The sequence below is a fragment of the Protopterus annectens genome, chromosome 1.part0, assembly GCF_019279795.1.
Source record: "Protopterus annectens isolate FY-2018-M chromosome 1.part0, PAN1.0, whole genome shotgun sequence".
In the NCBI taxonomy this organism is placed as follows: Eukaryota; Metazoa; Chordata; order Ceratodontiformes; family Protopteridae; genus Protopterus; species Protopterus annectens.
This window is the reverse complement of record NC_056725.1, coordinates 698397371-698413326: the sequence shown is the minus strand read 5'-3', so window position 1 is coordinate 698413326 and position 15956 is coordinate 698397371. Positions and strand designations below refer to the sequence as shown.

The window sequence follows — 15956 nt, the reverse complement described above, 5'->3', positions numbered from 1 at the left end:
TCCAAGTAGGGATAAATTAGAATTCCTCTTTGTCTGCAAAATGCAATTACTGGAGCCAGGCATTTTGTGAAGACCCTGGGCACAGTAGATAAGTCAAAGGGCAGCGCACAGAATGGGTAGTGCATTGAGCCAGCTATGAATCTGAGGAATCTTCTGCAAGATTATCTGATTGGTATATGCAGGTATGCCTCTTTTAAGTCCAAAGTTACAAGCCAAGCCTTCTTGCCCAGCATGGGCAGAAGCTGCTGCAGAGTTAACATTTTGAATTTTGGAACGTCCAGAAACGTGTTTAGAACAGACAGGTCCAATATTGGTCTCCACGTTTTGTCCTTTCTGGGGACTAAGAAAAGTCTTGAGTAAAATCCTTGTCCCTGCTCTTGCTGTGGTACTTGATGAATGGCCCTGATTTGCATAAGGCTCGAAACTTGTTTTTGTGCCTCTGCCCATTGATTGTGTGGCAGGTTTGGCATACCTTTTGCCTTTGGCAGGGTGTGAAAGTGGAACCTGTAGCCCTGGGACACTATATTCAATACCCATTTGTCCTGGGTGATCTTGTGCCAATTTTGAGAGAAAAGTGCTAGTTTTCTTCCTAGGGGCTGCAAGAAGGTAGGTGCTTGGTGCTGGCAGAGGCAAGTCATTGGGACTGTTTCCTGTATGGCTGTGCTTTGTCTTCTCCAGTTTTGGAGGTCGAAGCACCCCAATGTTTTGGCCTGTATGAGCCCTGGGGCTTGGATCTGCCTCTGGGATGTCTGTATCTGCCTCTTTGTGGCCTGTCCGACACTGGAAAGGACCAATTCTTTGTAGGCCAGTTCCTGCTAAATTTTGATGGATGAACCTGTAAGAAATCCTTTACTGTTTGCATAGATTTCGCTTTGTCCTTCATTTTCTTCAAAACCTCTGCATTAACACCAAATAAAGTATCATGCTGTAATGGAGCATCTAATAATTTTGCTTTAACATGATCAAGCAGATTTTGTTCCTTTAACCAAGCGTGCCTCCTAATGACAGAACCCGTAACTGCGGCCCTGCAGGAGGCCTCCAGAGAATCAAAACCACATTGCAATGTATGCTTTCCCACTTGTTCAGTTGCATGCAATAAATTCTGTATTTCCTTATTTTCTGTACAATCAGAATTAGTCAACATTTTCTGTTTCAACAGTGACATTAAGTATTGCTGATATTTAATCATATGAAATTGACAATTTAAAGCCCTTACAGCCAAAGTAGCAGAGGTGTAAACCTTTTTTCCCCATCTGTCTAGTGCCCTTGAGTCCCTGTCAGAAGAAACAGGGTTTTTAGCAGTAGCGGCTTTAACCCCCTTGGGACCCTGAGAAATAGTTTCTGGGTCAGCAGAAGGGTTTTTATAAAGAAATTTATGAGAATCAGGAACCCTGTAATATCTGTCTGGCTTAACAGGGGCTGGAGGTAAGGTATCTGGAGAAAGGCCGGACTCTGAGAAAACATCATCTACAATATCTAGCACAGGGGGAATAGCAAGGGGCCTGTGCTGAGGAAGTAAAAGAAAATCTCTGAGCCTTTTCTTTGATTCTGAATAATCTTGGCTCTCCCAGTGGAAGTGATTCCTCATGGTATGCAGCGTTTCTCCAAAAGAAAAATCCTCAGGAGGAGAGGCTGAAGGAATGGATTCTTCAGCATCAGAATCCTCATAGGGAGGAAGAGAGTATTCCTGTACAGAAGAGGAATCAGAGGAAATAGAAACCTGATCTGAAGAGTCATAGTCTGTCTCTTGCCTAGGCCTTTTGTTAGGAGGGGGATGGGAACCCCTGATCAAGGTAATGAGGTCTTTGGCCATTTTGAGCATCTGTTTTTTAGGCATGGAAGTCTGTTCTGAAGAATACTGTACTTGTTTCTTTGTCTTTAAAGCTGCTGTAGTCTTTGCTTTTGAAGCTGAAGTAGGCTTTACATATAACTCGGAAGCCGATGGCTGCTCAGTGACTCCGGACCCATCTGAGGGAAATATTTCCGAGTGTCCAATACCTTGAGTATCCAGAGGCCTAGCTGGCTCCACGTGAGAGTCATCAGTGGCCTGTGGCTCTGAGGTAGTAGGTGTCAGGGGCTGTGAAAGCGCCTCGCTGAGAACCGGCGAACTTGCGACTGGCTTAGCGGAAGCCTCGTCGTTGGTTTTGGATCGCAGATGCCTGTCCTTCTCTTTTTCCTTGCGTTTTTTTGAAACTCCGGTCGTCGGTTGTTCCGACGGCATTATGGAATTGAATTTTCGGCCAAAGTAATGAGAAGCAAAATCAAAGCGATGCTTAATAGTGCGCTTGTTGAATCTAGCACAAAAACGACAGCTAGCAACGTTATGATCAGGGCCTAGGCAAGGAATACAGTAAGAGTGATAATACTTATGAGGTATTTGCTTCCCACAAGAAATACAATTGTTAATTTTTTCTGACATCGGTCTGGAGCAAGAAAAAAGTTTCCCCAACTGGGTACTTAGCTTTAATGAAGACTTCAGATCTGAAATTCGTCTACGAAAATCTCAGGAGTCGGCCGACCGGCACTTGTGAACTGCTTTTGCTTCAGGCACCATGCGGCAAGAACAACTGAAGAAAATGGCGTCGGCTGCATCTTTTATACCCCTGGTGCACTGACGTCAGGGAAGAGGCGACAGCAACCGACGCCGGACCTAGACTTTGGAATTCTGGCCGACTGGGGGTCGCCTGCCAGCAGGATAACCCCCAAGAGTATTGACTGCAACAGTGAAACACGATGAACATCCTGGCATTTTAACAGGGGTGTGTACATGTTTTATATCCACGGTATATTTTTCATGGAAACAGATGCATTAGCATCCCTTCGCTAACCCACAAACATATTATTGCTCCATGTGATCAAAAACATATATGTTATACTTTTCTTTTACTAATATCTGATCAAACAGTTGGCACCACAAGAAAAAAGAACCAATTCCAAGGAATCCGTATACCTCTATTTATTTCACCAAGATTACTGAAACCACATCATTTCTCCCCATCCACTTTTTTCATTATCTTTACTGATTTTTTTATAATGCAAGCTCTCTTATCAATTTTTTTTTTACATTTGGCCCGATAATGTTCATGTTTCATTCACCCATGATACACACACAATAAAAATAATAAATAAAAACTATGCACATGGAAAGAGAAATTTGGGACCTGAATACAAAATGAACAATGTCATAAGTGAAACAATGAAGAACAGAGTGGCAACCAATGATCTGAAAGCCACAAATTTCAAGAGTTGCATACATAGAGCAGGTAGATTACTGATGGTTTTGCTAGGAATATCACCACTAAGAAGAGGCACACAATTTTAATAGCGTCAATGACACCCACCTGGAGCAATGCATACAGGGCTGGATATCACACTTCAAAAACAAACAGTGTTAGTCTAGAAGGGTTACAAGAGCAGCAGCATAGTTGGTGAAGTGCTTCTGCGAACTATCCTACAAGAAACAGCTGAAAGGGTTGCAGGAAATGGCAATAGAAAAGAGGTTTAGTTACATAACTGGGCTTAATGGGTACAAGTGAATGAAATGATACATACGAAAGGAAAAAAACAGAACTAAGTAGTAGAACGTTAGTGAAAGAGATGCAAACTCAGCATAACTGGAAGAAACTTTCAAAATAAGAGAGAGGCAGAGGGTCTAGGGTCCCTAAATCCACCAAAGACCCAGGATACTAAGAAAAATTTAGTGCCGAGAGTGCTGAAAGCTCCTCTCTTTTTAAGGGTTGCTAGAAATGAATGCTAGAGTTAAAGAAATAACTCATTCTACTACTTTTTGTTACACTAGTGTTCAGCGAAACGTCTTACATTTGAAAATTTTGTAAAAGCATCCTCTGCTTGTGTCCTTTTTGGATTTTAGTATAATTTTGAAAGATTTCTCTCTCTCTGTACTAAAGAGAGGTCATGAATAAAAAAGGTGTCCTAATGGTCCACCTCATCAACCTGCTAAGCAATCTAAACAAATCAAGAAATAAAAATAACTAAAATGTCATGTTACCTCAAGCTATCGCAGGAAGAGACCTTCCAACACATACTGTGAAAAGTAAGTTACTGACCAATGTAAAAGTTTTCCTGCAGAGTTAAAATAACTGGAGTCCAGCACAACTAAATAAACCTCAGACTCGTGAATACCTTCTAAAGAGCAAGAAAGTCTCTCTCTGGTCAAAAGAAAAAAATCAGCTCAACAAACCTTTCAAATGCAGTAAAACTGACTCAGAAAAGCTAGTGCTTTGTAATTAAAGTTCACATTTTAAATGCTCTTTTTTAACCCTAATACCCCTATTATCATCAAGTCCTATTTTCCCACTAATGTGTTTGGTCTCTTCAACTTCTCAGGATTAAAGGACACCTGCCAGAGGAGGCAAGCGTTATGGACTTTGGCTCACCACCTTGCAGGAAGTCAGGATTTTTTTCTTTTACAACACTTGTTGGCCAGCAGGTGCTATGTGATGACTTCTGTGTTCTGCTCCTGAAGGGGAGCATGCCGATATACCTGCTATGTAAAGCTAAACTGCTATGTTTGCTTTGGCAGACTCATACCCCATGCCCAATATGCCTGTGGTCAACCCCAGAGCCATCACTCCTATAGTGGGATGTACACCAACCCCTATCCCTCCCCTGTCAGCTCCTCCAGCATGAGTACTAATCAAACTCAAACCATCTATCCTTCTAGGTATTTGAAACTGGACATTAATTAGTCTACTTTGAGTAATAAACCACCCATACAAGCTATAGGGGAACTGCATTTTGCAAAAGACAAAGACAGGATTGTACATGTCCCAGTTCTGCATAAAGTGACAAGCAATTTAGGAAGATTTGCATGACAAAATAAAACGGGGAAAGGATTCGGTTCTTAGATTATGTAGATGTGCAAAGGCCGAACCTACAATACTACATGTAAAATGCCACCACTAACATTACATGTAAAAATGCCACCACTACCCTTCTGATTATTCCTCTATTCCTTTAATACAACCAGAGACAGAAGACCATTGGTTCAGTTAGATACTGTCTGCAATTGGATCCATTCTCTCAGCTATGACGGTACACCATGAAAGAAAAGTATGCGCAAGACAAAGTATCACATAACTTTATGACAATAATGGTAACAAGACTTCTCCCTATCAAGAGTGTCATCATGAAAATTCACACCACCTATCATTCAGTTACTAGGTGGCTCAGTACAGCATTTATTTTAATAAAACTCTCATTAGAATGATGAGCTATCACATTATCAGCAAAGTCTGTCCTACTGAAATACATACAAATGTTTCCACATATGGCAGAAGTACCATGAATTTGCAAACATGAAGTCATAAAACCCAAATATTGCAAATGTTACCTGCGTGGTGTTCCATCTTCAAAAGGAGGTACAATGACTACCTTTACTGTAACAGAGGTACGCAGCAGATCAATCATTTGATCATGATTTAGTGTTGCCACTGCAACCTTGCATATTTCTACAAGCCTGCTTCCCTGCCGCAGTCCTGCTTGCCAAGCAAAGCCATACTCTTCTACTTCTGCAACTGTCCCATCATACTTCACATGGAATCCAAGCTGACCCAGTCCATTTCTTCTCAAGGTCATATCAACAGTTTCACAGCCTTTTGTTGTTACCTTAAAAAAAAAGTAAACATTTCATACTGACAACATGGTTTGAAAGCACAGTTTAGGACCAAATAAAAGATCATCATTCCTGTAAAAAGAATGTTTTAACTAGAGAGATGCGACACAAGAAATCACAGGGAGCTATTCCTACTGGAATTCATAACCTATGACTTTAACCAATCTGTGTTAGTCAACAAATGCAGTGCTACATAATGAAGAAAACCAAGGAAAACATGTCAAATTTGTCAATTTATGACATGACTTGGGGTAAGTTCCACACCACAATGACTGTTAGTCACATCTCATACCATATGGTTTGTCTAGACTTGTTGCATTTTCCCACAGTAAGGCTAAATGCACACAGACATTCACACAAATGCATGGTACACAGATCACTTGGGTAACTTTCCTACTACTAATTTAAATTATAAAAACAGTTGTAATCCATTTCTAACTTCAGGAGTACTTGGCAGCTAACAGTAAACCACTTAAGATGCAAACAATAACCCAACTGTGTAGAGATTTTCTTCTAGTTGTAGGCATCTCAACCTGCTTCACAAATTCTGCTCTTGCATGCCATCCTATGGAATTAAACCCCAAGTGTTATCTTTATAATAATTTTTACACAAAGTGATGTTTTTATGTAAACAGCACAGTTATCAATAAAATGCACATCCAGCTTTCTTTACAAAACACAGCATAAATAACTTGTAAATTCTTACAATTGCAAACAGGGTTCTCTCATCAACACCACATCTTTTTTTCTGTTCCAGTGCGAAGGATAGACATGCACTCTAGATGACTCCCTCCATGACATTGCGAATAGACTACATAAGAATATTTGTCCGATATATCCGTGAGTAGGCCTCTTGCTATGCGTGAGCATCCAAATGCAAATCAAAATCAGAAGACATACTAAAGATCTGTACCATCACTGCTGTAAGTTAAAAAACTATACACTTAAACATATAAGGAATCCAGCATCAAAGTTTAAACTGCCTCCGAAAGAAAGTGTGTACCCCCTCAGTCATCAAGAATGATAATCTTTTTTGATCAGCCAATACATTAAGACCACATCTTTTATGTCTAACATCAAGTACCATTCTTGGTGGATCCCTGAATTAGGAAGAACTCCAAGCAGTCAAACAACCCATGTAGAAAGAGAAAGAATTACACTAAGACCATGAAAAAGCTTAAGGACTAGGAACGCCTAGCTAAAAGGCCTGACCCCTGATGTCAAGCACTGAAAAATTCATGGGAATGTAGCACTGCATGCAAGAAAGGTCGTGGTGAGCAAACCTGAAACAGGCAGCTAGTACCAGCAAAAGTGAACTAGACCCTGAGCAGTCCAACAAGCAAAACATGCACTGGACCAGAAAGCCCAAATTCTTTCTCCATCACGAAGATCAAAAATCCACACTCATTTCCTGGGTCCAGAAACCATTCAGTCCCAGATCATCACACAACCCAAACAGTGTAGGATTCTATACTTTTCTATAGATCCCATCCTCTATTAACAGCCATAAAAAACACCTGCATAGGGTAAAAATCCTCAACTCACAGAAGGAGAAGAGGGGTCCATGGAATTGAAGAAATCCCAAATGGGCTGGCATGGGAACCCACCTCCCTTTCACCTCCTGGAGGAGACTAAGTCAGGATGAGGGGAGAACAAACCCAGATAAACATCAATGCATTAGTCAAAGGGTTCTTTTACAGTAGTCAGGCACAACTCTCAAACACGAAGTTCAAAATCTCCAAATGAATGTTTCACCACAATGAAGCAGAAACAGCCTTATCAAGAGAGATGCCTAAATAGTTGGGACTGAACCTCCTCCAATCTAGTGCCCCATCACACAAGACTCGCCTTATCCATGAACAGAAAAAAGGCAGAACAACAGCTTCTATAAAAAAACAGTATGGTCAGACTTCCAAGATAGCTACACACTGATCAAAAGCTTAATTTCAGCTCTCCTATTATAAAAAACAGAAATTGAGAAGGATCAATAACTCTGCCAGTTTTACAAAATTCAGTTACTGTCTAGCAAGTACACTACCTGGATGCCAGAAATGGGAAACTTAGCCTGACAGAAAATCAACAAGAAAGGGTGAACAGAAAACACTGACTAGGAATAATCTTGCAGCTGTTCAGCAAAAAGCAGTTCAAGTTCAAACTTTGGTGCAAGACATGCCTTCTAGTAATCTAGAGGGGGAAAATAAATCAAATGTGCTTAGAGCTGATTAAAATAAATAAAACATTGAAAAAGTATATCAACTCAAACTAAAAGAGGCTGGAAAAATGGAAGAAGACTTCACAGGTATTCATATGAACTGATAAACCTGCAAAAATCAGAGGTTGAAAAAAAGAGGGGTATTCAACAGCAGGAGATTTGTTAATTGAAAGGGCACACTGTATGCACGTGCTAAACCTGACCATGAGAAAACAGCCAAGACCTGTATTAGCAAACATGCAATCATACTAGCAATAAGAGTTGATCACAACAAAACTGTAGCAGATGGGCAAAGTAATAAAAATTGGAGACAGAGTGTCTGAGAAAAAAACATTAATTTTATTAACATTTCATGATATAAATTGTATGTTATACAGTAAAGCATGTTCAGTCACTGCTGTATGTGATAAAGATTCTAAAGTAAACAAGTGTCTCTATTTCTTTTTTAGTTTCAAGAAATGTAGGCATTGCAATATAAAAAGAGAAGAAATACTTGATTAAAGGATGTTTAAGTCAATATGCTGTAATCCTAGGTTAGTGAGGCAGGGGATGGGGTGTAAAATTGCACTGACTATTATATATGTAGAGCTGATACATTTTTTATTTCTTTTGCATAGGTAAATGTTCATGATTAAGGCCCTTGGCTTCATCTAATATGCTTTTTTATCTTTCTTTTGCATAAATGGATGTCTGGATTAAGGCCTTTGGCTTAATCTAATAAGTTTTTTTGGGTGTGTGTCAGCAAGTAAATAAGAGAATGCTGAATGTAATGAAATGTTTAGCATTAGCAAATAATGTTCAGTGTGAGCCTAGAAGTCTGTAGCTGAGGCCAAGCTGTACATTTCATTCTTATGTTTCCAATGAGACAAGATTACTTACATGGGTAGGAAATAAAGCCAGAGCACTTTTTTTAACTGTAAAAGTTCATGTTTTCTTAAAGCATACAACCTGCTTTTCACATCTGGGAGAGGAATAAACATAAAAAAGACAGCGTTAGTGGAAGTAGGAGCACAAGCTGTAGCATGGATAACATTAATTTTAGGTTGGACAATGCCTGTGCGAACAGCTGCTGATTTGGGACAATTGTTCTTATCTGGAGAGTTAAACACCATTATTTGAAGATGTACATAGTTTTGTGTGTTTATTTTAAACTAATAAGTCATGGGAGTGATTGGGGGCTTCATTTTTTTGAGGGTTTTCATTAACACAAAAAGTCTTGTAAAAATGTGACTTAGGTTCAGACTGAGATGACAAAAAACAACTGTATAAAAGATAAACCTGCCAGACATTAGTGGGTACATGTAATAAGAAAGCTGGATACAAACATTTAAAAAAGCTGTCATATATACCAGGTGAGAATAGTAACTTATCATAATGGCTATAGTATCCATATTATTCTAGAACACCAATAGTCTCTCAGGTACAAACAAAAAGGAAGGAACATTGAACTGTACTAAGAAATGCAGACTGCAAATAGCAAAGCTACAGCGGACACATTTGGAAAGAATTGAGCATGTGCATTTGATAAAGACAAATATTTAGCAAAATATCAGGGGAAAAAAAAAGGAGAATGCTCATATTAACTGCTAGAGGAACTCCAATAGTAATAGAAGAGGGGAAAAAGATAATGGTAGATTTGTGGTAGTAAAGGGCTGCGGGCAAAGGAGGAGGATTACACTGTCATGTATTTGTATTCAATCAATAAATGCTGTTATGGAGCTTAACAAACTTCTGGGAGTAATAATCAGCTTTCAGCAGGGAAAGTGCAGTTGTGTAATATCTTACCAAAACAGTAGGTGTCCTTCTCTTCTTTGTTGCAGTATTCCTATCATGAGAGATCTCCTAACAAGGGCGGCCCGACATCCAGCCAGTATACCAAAGCCTTTAGTTTGTTATTGATACACCATATGTCAAACATATGCACCCCACGGGAAGCACAGGGCACAAAGATGATGTCCGGACATATCATCCTGGGTGCCCTAGGAGGAATACAGCCCTAGGATACTAGAGGGTAACATACATATCCAGAGGGACAAATGACCAGGGCAGAGGAGGGAGGGAGCAAATACTGCAACAGTAAAGAGAAGGACATCTACTGTCATGCTAATATTTTACACAACTGCACTATGTCTTTACATTTCACTGTTGCAGAATTCCTAACATGAGGGAGAGTGCAAAAGCCTAGGAAGAAGACAGGGAGGAGGAAGGGCAACAAGTCTTCTAGGAACCCATGAATAATGGCCCTAGCAAAACAAGCTCTAGCCCTGGATATGACTTCCAACTTGTAATGCTTGGTAAAGCTATACACTGAAGACTAGACAGCTGCCTCAAGAATAGAACTAGTATCCAAACCCTTGAAAAAAGTACCTGGTTTATCAGGAAAGGAAGGCTTCTGAGTAGGAGGGGACTGTGGAGACTTAGTGGGCAGGAGCCCTCCTATCATCCTTCTTGCCTTCAGGAGAAGGACAAGACTGCCTTCTAACAAAGGCCAGCTTATTAGAATAGTTTCTCAGGAACTCTGGCACAGGGGAAACAAAAATATGTTTCAGGTCCTGTAACTCCTTGCCTTCTCCTGCAGGGGCTTGAACAAATCAGTTGCAGCAGCACCAAACAAACATTTGTTGTCCAGAGGAGGATCCTTCAACTTAGCCTTAATATCATCAGGCAGAGGATGAAGCCATAGCCAGGAATATATCAACAGAGAGCAAGAAGCAGCAGCCCTAGAAGAAGTATCTGCTGCAGGGTCTATGTCATGACATCGAAACTTCAAAAGAGCGAACGCTCTTATACTGACACAGAATCCCCAAAACTACTAAACCTCGAACGGCCAGCACAGCATATTTTTTTCAGGGGGAAAAAAAGTGGGCCAAAAAAAAAAAAAAAATCGACAGACAAAATAAAGTATGGGGACTTCACCCATCACACATCCCCGATGTTGGAGGGCTTTGCTACCCCACCTCCCCTACTTAAATATACCTACTATGGGATCATACTACAGTGGAGGAAATGGCAAACTCCCGACAATGGCCAGCGATTTTTTTCCCTGGGAAAAAAAACGCTGTTCTGGCAATTTGAGATTTAGTAGTTTCAGGTACTCTGCGTCAGTGTAAGAGCAGTCTCTCTTTTGATGTTTTGACGGCCTAATATAGACACCTGCTGCATCACAACTACATTTAATGGAATGGCAAGCTATCTGGGAAGAAGCTCCTAACAGAGACAAGGCAGAAGTCTTTTCCTCGGAATCAGGAAGGTCAGAAGTAACTTGACAAGCCTGAGAAAGAAGAGCCAAAACATATCTGGTTATACAAGTCTGATAATTAACAGCCCAAAAGGCTAGGTTGGCTGACGTATAAACCTTTTTGCCGAGTCTTTCCACAGTCCTGTTGCCTTTATCAGAAGGAAAAAGTTTGGTAGAAGGCAGTGATTTAGAAGGCTTATCAGATGTCACGGAAACCACAGAAGACTCAGCAGATGGATATCTATAAAGGAATTTTCAGTAATCAGGCACTTTATAAAAACCTGTTTTTTTTCTTCTTCTTTAGGAGCAAGGTGCTGAGAGTCAGAAGAAAAGGCAGCCAATAAAGCAGCCAAAAATTACAGTTGTGTACACTTACCATAAATATATATTCACTGTTGCAGTCATCACATTTGGGTTATCTGCATGCAGGTAGCCCTCAGTCGGCCTGATTATCAAAGTTTTGGGTCCTGCGTTGGTTGCTGTCTCATCTTCCATGATGTCAGGTAGTCAGGGGTGTAAAGCATGCAGCCGATGCCATTACATCAGTTTTTCTTGCCCCAGATGTCAGATGCCCCCACAATGGGAAGCAATTATATACAAGGTTACACATCCAACAAAAAGCAAATACACCAGAAAGCTTTAAGCATAGTAAACAAGAATAGAGGTATAGTCAATAGAAGTCAGGGGGCTGGAGGGAGGGTAACCAAGACTGCAACAGTGAATACACTCGAACATCTACATTTATGATAAGTGTAAACAACTGTACTATGTTCTTCATGTTTCACTGTTGCAGTCATCACATTTGGGTAGATTCCCAAAGCTAAGGATGGGAGGAAGCAATCAGATAGCATTAGGACCAGCTATAAGGCCTTGCAAGACTGCAGTGGCAAAGACAGCTCTGGATTTAGAAAAAAATTGGCAAGTGGTAATTCCTGGTGAAGGCATGTACAGAACCCCAGGTAGCAGTTTCTAGGATGTCCCTGGTAGGGACACCTCTGAAAAAGGCTGTAGAGGTAGATGCAGCCCTGGTGGAATGTGGTCTTATCCCCTGTAGGGTAGGTTTTCAATTGTGCTTATAGCAGAAATTAAAGCAATGGCCTATCCACTTAGAAATGGTTTGCTTTGAAATGGCCTTCCCCTCTGCCCCTGTAGCAAATACAACCAGCAGCTGTTCAGATTTTCTGAGAGGGTTAGTCCTGGCCAAGTAAAATCTAAGTGGTCTCTGCACGTCCAAGGAGTGCAGTATTCGCTCTCCTTTGTTCTGTGGATTAGAAAAGAAGGTTGGCAAATGAACGGACTGATTAAGAGCCACACTGGATACCACCTTGGGCACAAAGGAAGGATTGGTCCTGAGGGACACCCTGTCTGCATGAAAGATGATGAAAGACTCCACTGCTATGAGGGCCTGTAATTCATCTTGTCGCTGAAGTGAAGGCTAGAAGAAAGGCTGTTTTCCAAGAAAGGAATTTCAACTCTGCATTTGGAGCTGGCTCAAAGAGAGGTAGAGTGAGCTTTTCCAATACAAAGTTAAGGTGCCAGGCTGGAGTAGGGGCTCTCCTGGGTGGTCTTATGTTTTTAGCCCCTCTGAGGAATTGCTTCAGCAGTGGATGAGAGAAGAGGGGTGGCTCTGTATTGTAACATGCTAAAATGGTCGAGGCATGAATTTTGATGGAAGAAAAAGAAAGGCCCTTGTGAAGCATCTCAGTTAAGTATTGAAGAATATGCAGTAAATTGGGCACCGCTGTGCCCATCCCCTGAGTTTGGCTCCAGGAACAGAATCTTTTCCATTTATCAGCATAGGATTTTCTAGTACTAGGCCTCCTTGCCTCTGGAATGACATCCATCACTTGCTTACTGAGGGATGGTAACGGAGAGATCAGGTAATTAGCCACACTACAAGGTTCAGGGTTTGAAGCTGTGGGTGCAGAATCTGGCCCTCCTGCTGGGTCAGCAGGGCAGGGGTCTGAGGCAGGTGCCATGGTGCTAGCAGTGACACACTGCGCAAGAGGGGGTACCAGTGTTGGTGTGGTCAGTCTGGTGCAATCAGTATTGTCCTTGGTTTGTCCTGTTTGATCATCAGTAGCACTTTGGAGAGGAAAGGCATAAACTGAAAGTTTTTTCCAGGTGAAGGACAGGGCATCCACTTTCCAAGCTTGTTTGTGGGGAGTCCTTGTGCAGAATTTGTCCAACTGGCAGTTCTGAGGGGAGGCAAACAGGTCTATCTCTCGGCTCCCCATTTGTTTCTCAACATGTTGAACATCTTTGGTTCCAGTTTCCACTCGTGTGGAGATGACATTTCTGCTTAGGTCGTCTGCCAGTGTATTTAGGTTGTCTGGCAGGAATTGAGCTTATAGGTGCATTTGGCAGCTCAAGGCTGTGTTCCACAGAGCCATGGCTAGTCTGCAGAGAGGGTATGAGTGGGTTTCCCCCTGCTTTTTTATGTACCACATAACAGTGGTGTTGTCCGTCTTTACCAATAATTGTCCTGGAAGAATGTGGTCCTTGAAGGCTGTCAGAGCATTCTGTATAGCTAACATTTCTTTTTGATTGATATGCACGTGCATTTGACTTGGGTTCCATTTGCCCTGAATGCACTGCCCTGCCAAGTGAGCCCCCCATGCATAGTCTGATGCATATGTTGTTAGGGTTTGGGTGGAAGGGGGTAGAGTGAATATCAGTCCCTTGTTTTGGTGGAAGGCCTCTGCCCACCAAAGGAACTCTATCTTTAGACAAGGTATGATAGGAATCATTGATTCTAGGTCCTGAGAATGTTGACACCATAGGCTTTTTAGATATCAATGTAGTTTCCTCATATGCAGTCTTGCATATGGAATTAGTAGAATGCAACAGACCATGAACCCCAGGGCTTGCAGTATTTTCCTTGCAGACAGCTGGGTCTTTGTGGCCAGTAGTTTGAAGTAGGCTGTCAAATGAACTTGTTTCTCTGGCATGAGGTAAGCCATCTGGAAAGGTGTATTCAAGCTTGCTCCCAGGAATACAATTTGTTGGCAGGGTACAAGATGTGATTTCTTTTCGATTATGGTGTACCCCAGAGAAGATAGTAATTTCTTTACAAATGCCAGATGATTCAATAGTATGTCCTGGCTTTCTGCCTGAATTAGACAATCATCCAGGTATGGGTATATCTGAACATTTCTTTGCCTGCAAAATGCAATGACTGGAGCTAGGCAATTTGTGAATACCCTAGGCACAGTAAATAAGCCAAACAGCAGTGCAGAGAACTGATAGTGTATGTAGCCTGCTCTGAAGCATAGGTATCTTCTGGAAGATTCCCTTATTGGGATGTGCAGGGTAGGCTTCCTTTAAATCCGGTGTTGCCAACCAGGCATTTTTGCCTAGCATGGGAAGCAGCTGATGAAGAGTTAGCATTTTGAATTTTGGGATTACCAAAAATATGTTTAGGATAGACAGGTCCAGGATAGGACGTCAGGAATTGTCTTGTCTGGGTACCAGGAAAAGTCTTGAGTAGAAACATTGCCCCCATTCTTCTTCTGGGTCAGGTAGAATAGCCCTGATGCTTAGAAGAGAGAGAACTTGCTTTTGAGCCTCTGCCCACTGATATGGGGGTAGGTCTGGTCAACCGTTTGGGGTTGGTAAGGAGTGGAAGTGGAATCTGTATCCTTGGGAAACTATATTTAAAACCCATTTGTCTTGGGTAATGAGTTCCCAATTTTTTGCATGAAGGGCGATCTTTCCCCCTAAAGGAACGGTCAAGTTGAGCAGGGCTTGTAAGGTTTAAAGTTAAGTCATTGAGACAGTTTACCATAGGGGGGAGTCTTATTACTCCCAGCTTTGGAAGTGGGAGGCCCCCACTGCTTAGGCCTGTGAGTACCTTGGGACTGAAGCCTGGGTATTCTGCTGGTTCTGGGTTTGGACTGATAAGGCCTGGAAGAGGCAGGAAAGGAGCAATTCTTAGAGGGCCAATGCCTACTAAATCTGGGAGGCTGTACTTGCAGGAAATCTTTAACAGTTTGCATAGATTAAACTTTTTCCTCCATCTTTTTAAGTACTACTTCTGTTTTGTTGTCAAACAGGTGGTGTTGGTTTAAGGCAGCATCCAGTAATTTAGCTTTAACATGATCTGGCAAAGATTGCTCCTTAAGCCAGGCATGCCTTCTATGTACAGGCCCAGTGACAGCAGCCCTGCAAGATGCCTCTAATGAATCAAAACCACATTGCAAAGTATGTTTTCCAACTTATTCAGCAGAATGCATTAAATTCTGTAATTCTTTATTTTCAGCACAGACAGGAATCAACCTAATTTTCTGTTTAAGAAATCCAATAATATGCTGCTGATACTTTAACATATGAAACTGGCAGTTTAAGGCCCCAATGGCCAAAGTTGCAGAAGTGTATACCTTCTTACCCCATCTGTCCAGGGCCCTGGACTCTCTATCAGAGGGAGTAGGGTTTTTGACAGTAGTAGCCTTAATGCCCTTGGGTCCCTGTGAAATGGTCTCAGGATCAGCAGTAGGATTTTTAAAGAGGAACTTGAGAGAGTCAGGTACCCTGTAATACCTACCTGGTTTTCTGGGAGCAGGAGGTAAAGTGTCAGGGGCCAGGCTAGATTCCAAGAAGGCATCATCTACAATGTCCAGTACAGGAGGGATAGCTAAAGACCTGTGGTGAGGTAGGAGTAAAAATTCCCTAAGCCTCTTTTTGGAGTCATTGTAATCCTGGCTTTCCCAGCAGAAATGCTCCCTAAGAGTATGCAAGGTTTCACCAAAAGAGAAATCCTCTGGAGAGGAAGCAGAGAGAATGGAGTCCTCTGCATCACAATCCTCACAGGTACATAAGGGCAACTCCTGGTCATCAGAGAAAACAGAAATTTCAGAATCCTGATCAGAAGA

At 41.6% G+C, this 15956-nt stretch overlaps 1 protein-coding gene across 3 annotated transcripts in view; it reads right to left on the bottom strand.

Annotated features, from left to right (window-relative positions):
- The window catches only part of SIPA1L3 (signal induced proliferation associated 1 like 3), a 3185962-nt gene that overhangs the window by 1915167 nt on the left and 1254839 nt on the right, over positions 1 to 15956 (bottom strand). For all 3 annotated transcript variants that reach the window (XM_044062280.1, XM_044062270.1, XM_044062288.1), the window contains exon 9: positions 5354 to 5628. In XM_044062280.1, coding sequence (XP_043918215.1) covers positions 5354 to 5628 — 275 coding nt within the window. The remainder of the gene's footprint in view (positions 1 to 5353; positions 5629 to 15956) is intronic.